General features: G+C 40.7%; 1 protein-coding gene across 1 annotated transcript; it reads left to right on the forward strand.

Moving 5' to 3' along the window:
• The first annotated feature begins 1,623 nt into the window (after positions 1-1,623).
• On the forward strand, positions 1,624-11,093 carry arrdc3b (arrestin domain containing 3b). Its single transcript, XM_026172681.2, has 8 exons — positions 1,624-3,082; positions 5,998-6,079; positions 7,601-7,748; positions 8,069-8,171; positions 8,285-8,541; positions 9,020-9,173; positions 9,260-9,414; positions 9,890-11,093. The coding sequence occupies exons 1-8, from the start codon at positions 2,803-2,805 to the stop codon at positions 9,965-9,967; spliced, it is 1,257 nt and encodes a 418-aa protein (XP_026028466.1). The 5' UTR covers positions 1,624-2,802; the 3' UTR covers positions 9,968-11,093.
• Positions 11,094-13,795: the final 2,702 nt, after the last annotated feature.

Raw genomic sequence — 13,795 nt, forward strand, 5'->3', positions numbered from 1 at the left:
ATAAGCAAAACTAGAACAAACAGAGCAGTCTGGGCAAGATATTAGTTTTTCCCACCATTATTCTGCTCAAGTTCTAATGGCAGGAGAGCCCATCTATCAAGAGCCTTGTTTCTCTTTTTATTGATATGTGCATAATTTTCAATAGAAATTTACTACATTCATAATCTTATACCCAAATAACATATAGAAGTAGCTCCCAAGGTCTCCTATATTTCATAGCTTGAGAGACTAGGGGAAGTTTAAACATTAATATTAAGAGTATACCCTGCATCTGCAACAAGTTAATTAATCTAGAAACTCCTCGTTCTGAATTCTGATCATGGTATTGTCTGCCTGAAGAAAAATGTTATACTCCGTTTCCCTTATTGTAATAACATTGAGCTCTAAATGCGGATTGATCCTCATCAATTAAAAAGGGCATCACTTCCTCCAATCTTTTTGTTAGAATGGTATATTTGTGTATATTTTTTTAAATCCTGGCTCGTTACACTGACTGGTCAATATGCGGCACACATTGGTATGCTATAGGTCAAAGTCTGTGGGACCAACTGGCAGGGATCCTCACCAGGTTGTTCAACCTCTCCCTGACTCACGCCACCATTCCCACCTGTCTGAAGGCCTCCAGCATCACTCCCAACAACAAAAAGACTAGAATAGACAGCCTCAATGACTACACAACTATAGCCTCACAAACAGCTTCTTCTCCTGGGCCACTTGGACAGTTAACAAACATTAGCACCCCACACCCAAACCCTGCCTACAAATCTGGGCCATGGTCTGAATAACTCCCATCACTCAGGGTACTCACACACAGACTCTGTTTAGACCAGCTCTTGGGAATAACCAAAATGACTGCCTCACTCTGGGGGTATGGACTCTTTGTTTTGAAGTATAATTAAAAATCTTTTGCAATAATGGTACCAATTCTTCCCTCAGTACTTATAACACTCTCCTGGGAATCTGTCATTCCCCATCAATTAGAGTAAAAGAAGAAGACATAAGCCTGTTAATTCATGAGCTGCTCTTTCTTTTGTAAATTTATCATTGTGCAATCTCCCAGCGGAGGGCAGGTCTCGCTTAACAAGAAAGTGTTCTACTACTTACTTTCTTAAAAGTAATGGATTATGTTACTTAAGTACTCCCAGGAGAAAGTAATTCATTAATTCTTGTTACATTACTTTCTGGTTTCTCTGTAAAATGACCTGTTGTTGTGAAAAAGCAACTGTTGCTGTGACTTTGCACACTTAATTCAGCTGATTGTAGTGCATGTGCAAGTGGAATCAATAAGCAGGATAGATAGGCAGGCAGGCTAACACTTCCAACGAATAGAACTACTGGGAACTGGCTCTCTACAAGCACCGGTTCTTGATTCCCATCCCTAGATACATCTGAACAAACCACAAGATTTCTGGAATAACGAGACCAAAGTGGAGATGTTTGTCGAGAGTGCACAGCAGCACCTTTGGAGAAAACCAAAAAGCACAAACACCTCAGACCAACTGTCAGCTTGCTGGTGAAGGGATGATGATTTGGGCATAAACTCCTCTGCATACAAAAGTGTTCTAGAGTCAAATGTGAGGCCATCTGTTTGACAGCTAAAGCCTGGATAAAACTGGGTCATCAACAGGACAATAGTTTATTTATTTAAAAGGGACAGTGGATAAATGTAAATATTCTAGAATTAGCTAAAAGTCTACTTTGCATCTGCAGTCCCTGGCAGGTCAGACAAACACAATAAATAAGGAATTTAGCACGCCATCAGGCAATGTACAACAATCTAATCCAGACAACAAATACATAAAATTACAACAAAGAATGTTATAATACAATGAAACAGAAAACAACAAATAAATAAAAACATACAACATTAAAGATAACACATATTAATATCAAGCTAGTGATCATGAATCTGATTCCTCTTTAGCCATCGTTTGAGATTAGTTTTAAATGTGTTGAAGGCAGCACATTCTCTTATTACAGCTCAAATATTGTTCCAAATCTCACTACCTTTCACTGATAACACCTGTTTACTGAATGTCGTTTGTCTAAAAGGTATTGCACAATCCCCTCTGGATACTCTTCCATTGATATTGCATTTAAACACAAACTCCACCTTATAAACAGAAAAAGCTAACTTAAATATTTTACAGTTTTTAACACTTTTTTTTTTAGATATTTTTTTAGATAAAGTAAAACTATAGCTTTTAAATCGCCATTTGATACCTCAGTAAATATGGCCTATGCCTGTTGCAGCAGTCACTTAATCGTCTAAGTAACAATACGTCACATTAATAAGGAACTGGGAGCATTAAAACAGTTTATTCAATTCTTTATTGCACACTGTGCCTGTGTGTTTCCACAAACCGTCTTATCGTTCCAAGATTATTTTTAAAAACTCTCATTTTGTGACAAACCCTGTGGGGACAAGTTGGCAAACGTCTTGTCTGTAAGTCGTATTATGTCAGCGGCGGAGGCTGAGCCGTGCTCCTTTCTGTGTAAGCAGGCTGGCCAGTTCGTGCGCATGTGCGCACGAACTGGCCAGCTTTAAGCTTTAAGAGCGCAGCGCTGGAAGCAGACGCCAGCAAAGATCGGTAGAGAAGCACAGGCGCACTCGGAGGAGGAGGGCGCAGATCTCCTGCGGACCATCAGCTACCAGATGAGCCATCACTGACAGCCGCAGACCCGGCTCTGCGCTGGGCACCCGGAGCGAGGCGCATGCATTTGTGCCACACGGCTCTACTCACAACTTGTTCTCCATAGACACTTTTCCTCATCCTGTTTACTTGTCCATTCGTTGTCATCATGGTACTGGGCAAAGTGAGGGCCTTGGCGATCTACTTTGACAGTCTGAATGAGAACAACCTGCCGGTGTTCTCCGGAGGAGACCTGGTGTCGGGGAGGGTTGTTGTGGAGGTCACTGGGGATGTGCGGGTCAAGAGCTTGGACATAACCGCGAGAGGAGTCGCCAAGGTCCGGTGGACAGAGTCGAGAAACGCCGGAGCAAACACGGCTTATACTCAGAACTACACAGAGGAGGTGGAATACCTGCATCATTACGACACCTTGATAGGAGAGGAGAGAGGTAAGGAGTTGCTCCTTTTTCTTCTGCTGTTTCGTGATCTGTGTGAAGTGGTGCGGCGCAACTGATCACTGCAAACTTTTGACAGAAGCTCGTCCCCAAACTTTCTTACCGCGGAGTGCGTAATCGTGTGCCAGAGCCACAGAACACCGGGACCCTCCGCGCAGTGGTACTGATGCAGCAGCTGTAGGCGCGATCCATCCTCACTTAAAACCAATTATTAAAGCAAACGTTTGATACGCGAAGGGATGAGGGAGTCTGCTTTTACATGCGGACTGTCTGGATGTTGACATCACAGGGAGGAGGGAAAAAGTTGAAATCTTCCAGTGAAACACTTGATGAAAAAGAGCAAAATCGAAAACATGGCGCTTCGTATTTTAGAGCAACATTTTGGTTGAACTAATGGCACAAGGACCTTTTTACTGATGACATCTTCAACTAGGCTAGCACAGGCAACTCCCTTTGTTAGAAGCGGTTCAAACCTGTTCAGAAACTGCCAGCGAGAGAGGGAGGGGGGAGGACCAGGCTGACGCTCAGCGCGTGTTGTAAAATCAGCTGCTGCTCCTAACACTTGTATACCTGTGTTGGAGGACCAGATGATTTGGGTAAGAGTAAAACATGTCACATCAAGGATTTAGGTCACACGTGAACTGTCTGTTCAGCAGGTTTTTTTGAATTATTAGAGGTTGGGAAGATGAATAATCTCAAAACTGAAACGATGCAGCCTGCAGGAGTCTGGTCTGTGGACAGAGCTTCTTTTCCCAGCAGTCTAGAGGCACAGCTTTTGCTCTTTGTTTACTCAACGATGGATGGTGGAAAGGTCAATAAGAAAAGACACAATTTCACAGGTCTTGCAGAGTATTTAGACTTAAACAAAGTGCTGCATCCACCTGGTGGCTGTCTCTGAAGACTTCCAAAAAATCTCATGAGCTTCCAGGAGATGCAGCTTGGCTCTTTGTTGTAAGTTGAAGACATCTTTACAACATCCTGGAGTTCCTTGCAGATCTCACTTTGACCAAATCACAGTACAATAATGTGACAACACAAAAAGTAACACATTTTCAAAAGTCCGAGCCTTGAAGTATCAGAAATTTGCAATTTTTTAAGTTTAACTGATTGACTTACCATTAATAGTCGTTGTATGTTTTTAAAGGTCTGTCAGTATTTTTGAACAAATGCAATTTTTTAATCAGTAGATAGAAAACTCAATTTAAGTGGCTTATTTGTCATTTCATTCATTAAAATAAAAATTCTTTTGGGCAGATGATGGAAGGGCAGAATATTCCACATATCTCCTGTTAAAAAATTCATCATTGTCATCCTTTGCTCAGTTGAATAATGACTGTTACAGTTTACATCAACCAAACCAGAACATATCCAGCGTCTAATGATGTAACCACTCGCATTTAAAAGGTGACTTTGGAGACATATCATCATTTTTGCTTGCTAAAAGTACTTTAAGTATTATTTCAGCTCAGCTGGTAAAATTAACTTGAAGGTCATGTTTGGACCCTTTCAAAAACCTCAACACTAAACTCTCACTCACTCTGCTTCTACGTGGGTCATATCTCTTTTCTCTAAGCACAGAAGTGCCTGTAAGAAAAGAAAGATGAAACTAGCTGGGTGTCTTCTGATAACAGGGCATGACTGTAGAAGAGGACGTTTTTCCTTCATCCGTTCAGTGGTTTCAGAGTTTGCGTGAGAGCGGCAGGTTACCTGGAGTTTGCTGTCACTGTGTCTATAACACCCTTCCTCTCTACCTCCCCCACCTTCTCCTCTTTCATGCCACACACCACATGGCTGGGCTAATTGTGGGCAGGGGCTTGCCGGGGCTGAACCAATCAGAGCGAGACTTGCAAATTCATGTCACGTTGTCCACCAATGGGAGGACGAGTTGTAATGCCTGCGTTGGAGTTTCCAGCTGAAGGAAGCTGCTCAGTCTGGTTCATACCGGTCTACTCCTGCTTGCTCCGTGTTGCCGGTGACTTGACAGGGCGCACGCTTATACGCGCACTGACATACACACACACACTGGCCGTTGATGACAGTTCTCATAGCAAACACAGACATACATAAACAGCAGAGACTGAGGACGAAGCAGAACTGAGGTGGAAAGAAGCTGAAGTTCAGCAGGAGCATTTAGACGCAATATCACACACAAACAATAAGAGATGAAATGAGGAAGTGCTGCTTCTCCCACAGGGTGTGTTGCTTTGGCAGCCCTCTGACACCGCAAACAAGCTGCTTTTTCGCATTCAGGCAAAACAACTGTTACTAGAGTTTCTCAAATGAATTTTGTGACAGTAGAGAGAAGACTGGATGTGAGTGCTTCCCAAAAAGTGTAAGATATAGCCAACAACCCATTTTTTAGGGCATAACCTCATAAAATTCAGAAGGTCGCCAGGGTGGCATCTTTAATTCTTGTTGTGATTGACCAACAAAGCAAATATATTAAGTATAAAAGACCAATCCAATTTTATTTATCTAGAAGTACGGTTGGCTCATGGTGCTTTATATTGTAAACACCCTACAGGCACAGGTAAAGCAGGGCTTGTTTGTTTCAGAGGCTGAAAACTGCTGATAGCAAAGTTTAATATGACAAAGAGCAGCATATCTGGAAGCTACAAATGGAGAATCTGCAGTTTTGCTTTAAAAAAAAAATGTATTGCCATTTTTCCATCTCCAATTGTGCCATTTTTTTTTTTTATCTCCAAACCTTTTTGTCCTCGTGATCAAATGCCTTTCTTTGTGTGTGTGTGTGTGTGTGTGTGTGTGTGTTTAATAATCCCTCTGAGGTGAATTGGAGTTCATTGTGTAATAAGGCTACCTGACATTGTGCATCCGTAGCTTGTACCAAAATGTAGGAGGCTAGGTGCAGTGTGCAGGTGTACTCAGTCTCAGTGTTCTCTGTCTTTCAGATGAGGACTGTCCAGAGGAGGGCGTGACTGTCCTGCACCCAGGCTTACATGAGTTTGCTTTCAGCTTCAACCTGCCTCAGATGTGAGTACACGTACACCTACACGTACATGAGAATTTCATCATTAATTCTTCCCTTCACTGCATTTCTCTTTATTTTCATCAGAGCTGAGGTTTTACAATTTTACAGTCTTGAGAAGAAACATTTGAAGATTAAACCTAAGATTTAGAACTATTGTCCTGTTACAATAAAACAATCTTTTGTTGTTGCCTCATGTCAGTGAACTAGTTATTCCACACAGTTTTATTTAAAAGTCTAATCACCTGATTTTAGGTAATTTAATTACATAATTTGCATTAAAACTGTATTGAAAACTCACCAAATTGTTTTTATAATCAGAATTTAACAAAAGGATTAAAAAAAATTCTCAAAGATCAACAAGAAGAAATGTGATGTGAAAACATGTTCATGACATGGTTGCTGACATGACTGTGAAGAAATAAATGCATACATTAATAAAGAAAACTGAATGCTCTCTACTTCCTGTTTTGTTTTTTTATATATTTTCTGCTGGAACTTAAATGTAACGCAGCACAGAGAAAAATGTGTTTGTGAGGAGCTGTTTTCTATTTTATTCCCACATTATCCAAAATTGACATTTAGTTTCTTCACTGGACATTTTTGCAAATGAGTGCTTCCACATCGTGGACAAGATTATGTATAATTAACATTTTTAAGCTAATATGTTTTTGTTGTAATACAAAAATATACAAAACTGCCATGGTGGTATCCATTAGCTAATATTTCACATTACATAAAACTAATCAGTCTTATTTCGGTACGATCTACACTAACCTAACTGCTGTCTCCACTCTTGATGTTGTCTCATTAAAAACATATCTTCCACAGATACTACCTTCTAATATTCACATAACCAAAGTAATTGAGAGATACATCAATCTTGTTGATGATGTAAAAAATCTGAAACTTGGATAACAAAACATTTGTAATCAGACAAATGTATCTGATGAAATACAAAATTAGGAAAATAAGGGGGTGGAGCGGGTATGGATAAATAAATAGTATCAGTATAGAGGCACAATAATGCGGTTACTGTTTACCTTGTAAAGAAAGATTTCGCTTACGACTATGAACCTGCTCCGTGACCTGTGTAACTGTAGCTGAGGCTTCATGTTTCAGATGTCTATAAGCAAATTTTACTAAAGTAACTGTTGCCGTCTGTATTTGTCACATGGTTTTGTTTATATAACTGTTTGAAGGCCCAGACAGGTACAGTTACCTAAATTTTTTTTTTTTTTGAAGATTAAACAAAGATTAGAGACAGATTTGTATACCAGGACCCTGAGTTTTACCTTGTGAACCTTTGGAGGTATTTGACCCCTAGGTTTTGATAGTATATTTAAAAATGAGGGACAGCAGTAAGAGACGCTGACCTTCAGTTATTTTTTTTCTGAGTACCAGGACTTGTTGTACTGGTTCTTGTTCTGAAGGAAAGGATGTTGAACTTGCACACAGAGCATAACCACAGACCACCCACACTTTTTAATCGTCCTCCCTTCCCGTCTTTTCTTTTTCTTTCTCAGGGCTCTGGCGACTTCCTTTGAAGGGAAGCATGGCAGTGTGAGGTACTGGGTGAAAGCTGAACTGCACCGTCCATGGCTGCTCCCCGTCAAAGTGAAGAAGGAGTTCATTGTGTTTGAACACATCGACATCAACACCCCCCTGCTGCTGGTAAGCCTGTTCACTTTACGAGGAAAGATCCGTATGACTCCCAGTGCACTGCAGCTGTGTAGCTTAGCTTAGCACTAAGACTGGAAACATTGCTAACACATCTACAAGTAACATGTTATTTATCCACACAAATAAAAAGATAGACAGCTTTTATTGTGGTGTTACTCTTAGTTCTTCTTCCATTGCTGCATTGTTCTCATGCTGAAAACAGTGGTTTTAAAAATGTCAAACTGCTCCTTTAAAGGGTCCAGGTTCTGAGTTGAATGCTGTTTCTTTAAAATCTTTTGCCAGCAGTTTAAAGAGATCATATGTGTTAACAGGCCCCTCAGGCTGGTACAAAGGAGAAAACGCTGTGCTGCTGGTTCTGTGCTTCAGGCCCCATCTCCCTCAGTGCCAAAATAGAGCGAAAGGGCTACACACCAGGTAAGCCACACCTCCTACAACTTCCCCCAGGTGTTCTCTTCTATTTTTGGGAATTCACTTATCTTGCTTCTCTCTCAGTCTGACAGACTGATTTCTTCTCCCCTCTTTCCAAGGTGAGTCAATCCAAATTTTTGCTGAGGTGGAGAACTGTTCATCACGCGTTGTGGTCCCTAAGGCCGCGCTTTACCAGACTCAGACCTTCTTCGCTAAGGGGAAGGGGAAGGAGATCCAGCAGCTGGTGTCCAATGTGCGAGGAGATCCTCTGCCACAAGGGAAGAGCCAGAGCTGGGAGGGAAAACTGCTCAAAATCCCTCCTGTGTCCCCCTCCATCCTGGACTGTCCCATCATCAAAGTAGAATACGCCCTTGTGGTGAGTTCACATGCTTTTTCATATGTTAAATGAAATATGATGCCAAGCTTCCCTTTGCTGATTTTATTCAGGGACACTGACAGGAGCATAAAACAAAGGATTCAGAATACAGGATATTTGCAAGGTTACATTTGTCTGATAAAACTGCATTCAAAGTCAACTTGATAAATACGTTGGACTATTTTAAATCCAATGAAAAATGCCTTCGAAAAATAAAAGAAAACAAAAGAAAAACAATTATTTGCTACTGACATCTGATTAACTGATTATATGAACTGATTATCTGATTAACTGACTAACCTTTTTATAATACCCTAGCACTATTTGGCTAATAAGCTGGTACAAAAACAAAAGACATATTACTTCCTTGTGATGTACAGATAGCCTTAAACAATAATAAACTCATCATAAACCTGCTTTTAAAACACTAAAACATTCATTCACTTGTCTCCTTTGCATGTTTGCTTCCTGCTTGCAGGTGTACGTGGACATTCCAGGTGGTTTGAATTTGTCACTCTCATTGCCGTTGGTGATAGGAACCATACCTCTTCATGCTTGCACCACCCGCACCTCCAGCATCAGCAGCAACTGCAGCACTTTGAGCTGGCTGGGCCTGCCAGAGAGACCTGAGGGTATGTACTGTAAATGCAGATGCTTGCATGCATGTTTATGTGCACAGGGTACAGAATGTCAACTTACGCCTGTTTGTTTATTGCAGCTCCACCAAGCTACAGTGAGCTGGCCATATCAGAGTCTCACAGGCAGGATTATCTGCAGGGATGTGATAGGTCTGACGCGGAGGGTGAGGACCGCGGATCTCTGCTAACATACATCACAGAGTTCAGATATCTGCCTCCGCCACTGTATTCGGAGGTACTTTTATCACACACACACACACACACACACACACACACACACACACACACACACACACACACACACACACACACACACACACACACACACCGTCGCCTCACAGGAAAAGTGCCCAAACAACATAAACAGACCTAGAATGAAGTCCAGTCTTTGTACAAAAAATATCCAGACAAGACACAAAAACATCTAAAATAACATGTCATTCAGTGAGCCCAAATCACAAATAGAATTTGAACCACTTTTATGATTTTCAGACCTATCCAAAACAAAGTGAAATCACTGACAAACAGAATTAGGAAGCAGCACCTGTATGGGTACAAGATGTAGACGCAACTAATAAAGGCTAATGACACACAAAAATACATTTGCCTCACAAAAACAAACTTCACCTTTTTTCAGTGTTATAGTTATCACTTCACGAGGATCCTGTAGTCATAAAGCTGTGTTTTCCCCTTCCACCCCTTCCCTCTAGGTCGATCCTTATCCTGACCCCTTGGAGGTGCAAGGGACTGTGGAGGTCAGGAGACCTGACACCTGTCCCTCCCGCTGAGGAGAGTCCGGGATCGCTGAAGCCTGTGCACAAAAAGACAGAGCTGCTCTCAGCCACCTGGCCCACACAGCCAGCTTCTCACCAGATTATATATCACCGTAAATAAGGCTGGACTCTGCCTGACCCGGGGAAAATCAGCTGAGAGAGTATTTGGTGACCATTGAAGTGATGGACCAGGGATTTCATGCCGTGCTGGATCCGCCATATCGTGTGCTCAAGACATGGCAAAAAAAGACAGTTTTTTAACACCACTTTATGACTCTGACAAGGCAGAGAACAAAGACTACTCCAAGTGGTCAGAAGAAGCCTCCTCCTGCCTCACAGTGAATTTTGCACATGCCGTTATTACTGTTTTACTATCAGTGGTTTTCTATACTGCAGATTGCCGCAGGCCTATACGCTACAGTATATATATATGTATATGTATACATAGAATATTTCACTCTAAATGGGCACATTAGTGACAGGATAAGAGCTATCTGCAGTAGTTCAGATGGCTGAACTTGTGACTGTGGCCTGAAGCTGCCACTGTCCCCACTGTCCCCCCTGAACAAAGATGAAAATTCATTGAGATTCAAAAAAAAAAAAAAAAAAAAAGACAGATGGCATCACTGATGCAGAAATGTGTCACATCAACGACCACCTCGAGCGTTTAGAGCTCACGTAGTGTGTGTGTGTGTGTGTGTGTGTGTGTGTGTGTGTGTGTGAGTGAGGGAAAGAAAGTTTAGAGACCAGGTGTAAACCCCAACTGGGTCCACAGAAAAAGCACAACTGCAACTAACTAAGATAAAATACCGCAAGTCGCCTGCTGGTTTCAGCTCTAAACTAGAGCTTCTCTTGCTGTAGATTTATCCAGAAGCTTTGTGCTTGCAAAAAAAAGAAAAAAGAAAAAGGCAAAGCATAAAAGGTAAATGTTTACAGTTGCATATATCAAATTGAGAATGTTGTCCAAACATGACTTCTTCCACGTAAAATTTCAGATTACCAAGTGCAATATATTTTTGTATTTGTGATTTTTCTTTTGCACTAGTTTTTCATATACTCTGTTGCTGTCTATTCCATTTGCGCATTATATTGTTGTCATGATCAACTTTTGATAAAATAAAAGATTTATTTTATAACATAAGACGGTGGATCTGAGTATTTGTTATCATTCTTATATGTTGCAATAACACCCAGGAAACTACTGCAGTGGGTCAGTGATTACAAACTGCAAAAATCAAGCTTAGCATCACGGGCAGGGAATTCTCCAGGAATTTAAAACATTAATCAAAAAGCAGTACAGTACAAAACATTTCCTAAATTTTAGCGTTATGTACGAGGAGGCATGTCTGCTCACCATTTAAGAAGTTCAAACAATAAAAATAAGAATAATATAACAAAAAATTATTATTTAAATTCAGACATGTAGACAACCAATAATGCCTAAATTCTGGTTTAATTGTAAATAATAAGTTTTCTTATCTTTTCTCGACACATGTAACTTACCGTTCTGGTTCTAGATGCTCAAGTCAAAGTGCAGCAATTTGATAATTCTGCCTGATCTCAGCCTGCTTTTGTTTGGAGACGTAACCTGCTTAAAGGTACATGTCACGACTTGGTTTCAGAACTTTTATTAAAGAAAAATAATGTGGCGTGTGGCTCTTCCATTGGAGGTAAAGCTCTCCAACTTGTGTTGATTTGACTTCTTTATCAAGTGGTAGTACAAATACTTACTGCTATCTTATTTATATATTTCAGGAGTTTAAAAGAACACTGCTAAGGAGAAGAGGCCTTCATCACTGAGTAATGGTGTAAAATGCAAAAATGTGTCACATTAATAGAAACAAAAAACAAAAAAGGGAGGTAGCACCACTGTGTAAAAATCTTTGTTACACCCTGTGATTTGTTACTGCAGCTGAAGATTCCTCTCCAGCAAGCAGCCTGCTGGAGATGTAGCAAAGCAGATGTAGGACAGAGCTCACATGAGCTGCTGACCTAGTTCCCCACTGCACACTGGCAAACAGCAAGGAGGGAAAAACAGAGTCAAGCTTTTGCTTAATGCTGTTTTCACTCGAGCTGTGGCATAGCTTCGCAGGGAAAAAGATGTAAATAGAAATGTTGGAGAATGCTTTTCTGTTCCATTCTCTCAGAAACAGTCTTGTATGTATTATTGTAGGGTCAACCTTACAATATAAAGCGCCTTGAGGCGACTGTTGTTGTGATTTGGCGCTGTGTTACTAAATTGAATTGAATTGAAAAACTGGTCTTACGCTGGTTGTACACTCTTACTTACATGAAAAAATAGAGTGTTTGTGTGTAGAGGGTAAACACTCATTTATTCTGTGTGAAATAACTCATGGAATCCCCACAGAAACACCTCATAGCCTTTGGCTGACATTCTTTTGATGACTTTTGCTGCTGCATCACAGCCTGCAGTGATAAGATTGTCTGTCAGCTGCTGAAAACATGCAGAGCAGGATTTCAGATGATGAACTCGGTCAATTTTTAAGGTCAGAGCTGCACTTCTTAGAATGCCCACTTGACTTTGGCGACAGATAAGAAACCAATGCTAAGAAAGACAACTTGATAGCATTTAAAAGCATGCTAACAATGTAGTACAATCAAAGGGCCTGATCAGCTGTGTCTGGCCGACCTGTTACCAGTGTTGAGTGTAATGCAGGACATATGTCAAATCTAAAAATAGGTGTGAATTACAAAACATACCGAAGTAAAGCGATCTCCTTTGATCTCAGAGAGCACGCTCATAAAGCATCTTGCCTGTTTGCATCCATGTGCTGTAAAGACAGTACTGCCATCTTGTAGCTGCAGTCAGCAACAGCTAAAAAGAAGTAATTTGGGGGAACATAGTAGATATTTAACTGTAGGAGTAATAGTATTTTACAATTCTTCAGCCTTCAGCCTTTTAATCTAATCCAGTGTAGCTTGTTATAATGTTAAATACTAGAGAAAGGTGTGTGTGTTATGTTATGTTGAAACCAAGCACACCATTGTTTTTCTTGTGACATTACCAATAAGTTTGATGTGTCACATGGCCCTCTTCCTATTGAAAAAACAAAAGTTGTATCCAAGATGGCCGACTTCTAAATGGCCACCATGGTCACCACCCATCTTGAGGAGTTTGCCCCCTCACATATACTAATGTGCCACAAATAGGACTTTAATATCACCAACCATTCCCATTTTATTACGGTGTATCCATATAAATGGCCCACCCTGTACAATGAGCTGATTTCAGTTCCTGCACAGGGAGGAGAAACAGTGGGTCTACAGCTTTTGAGGAGTGTAGCTAAGGATATTACCTTGATTTTTATTGCACAAAAGACAAGAGTGTGATGCTGTAATGCAAGCTCTGTCCAGGACAGACACAGCTTCGTTGAAACTACTAACACCTATTCTTGTAGAGCAGTGGTTCTCAACCTGGGTTCGATCGAACCCTAGGGGTTTGGTGAGTCGGTCTCAGGGGTTCGGCAGAGCCTCCGCTGTGACATGCACGGCTCATTTTGTGCATCAGTAAAAAACATATCTATGTCTTGAATTTGAAAAAAATCATATTTTATTTTTCAGTAAAGAGGGCTTCAGTAAATGCGCATATGAAACTGGTGGGGTTCGGTACCTCCAACAAGGTTAAGAACCACTGTTGTAGAGTCTTTAAAGTCACTTTGGACTGGTTTAAGGTTTTCGTTTTTGCTTTTTGTTGTTTGTTTTGTTCTCATATGTTTGTGTCCTCATTAAGATAGTTAATATTATTCACTGGTATTTATGTAACAATGTGTTTTAATCTATATGTGTATGTAATGAGTAGTGCAAAAAGCAATTATGTAATTG

This window comes from Astatotilapia calliptera, chromosome 7 (genome assembly GCF_964374335.1).
Source record: "Astatotilapia calliptera chromosome 7, fAstCal68.1, whole genome shotgun sequence".
NCBI lineage: Eukaryota > Metazoa > Chordata > Actinopteri > Cichliformes > Cichlidae > Astatotilapia > Astatotilapia calliptera.

What these genes read in the sequence shown, in the direction of transcription:
- arrdc3b (XM_026172681.2), top strand. Translation starts at nt 2,803, where the DNA reads ATGGTACTGGGCAAAGTGAGGGCCTTGGCGATCTACTTTGACAGTCTG. An exon ending in AGCTTCAACCTGCCTCAGAT is followed by an intron (nt 6,080 to 7,600) that starts GTGAGTACACGT and finishes TTTCTTTCTCAG; the next exon opens with GGCTCTGGCGACTTCCTTTG. An exon ending in TCAACACCCCCCTGCTGCTG is followed by an intron (nt 7,749 to 8,068) that starts GTAAGCCTGTTC and finishes ATGTGTTAACAG; the next exon opens with GCCCCTCAGGCTGGTACAAA.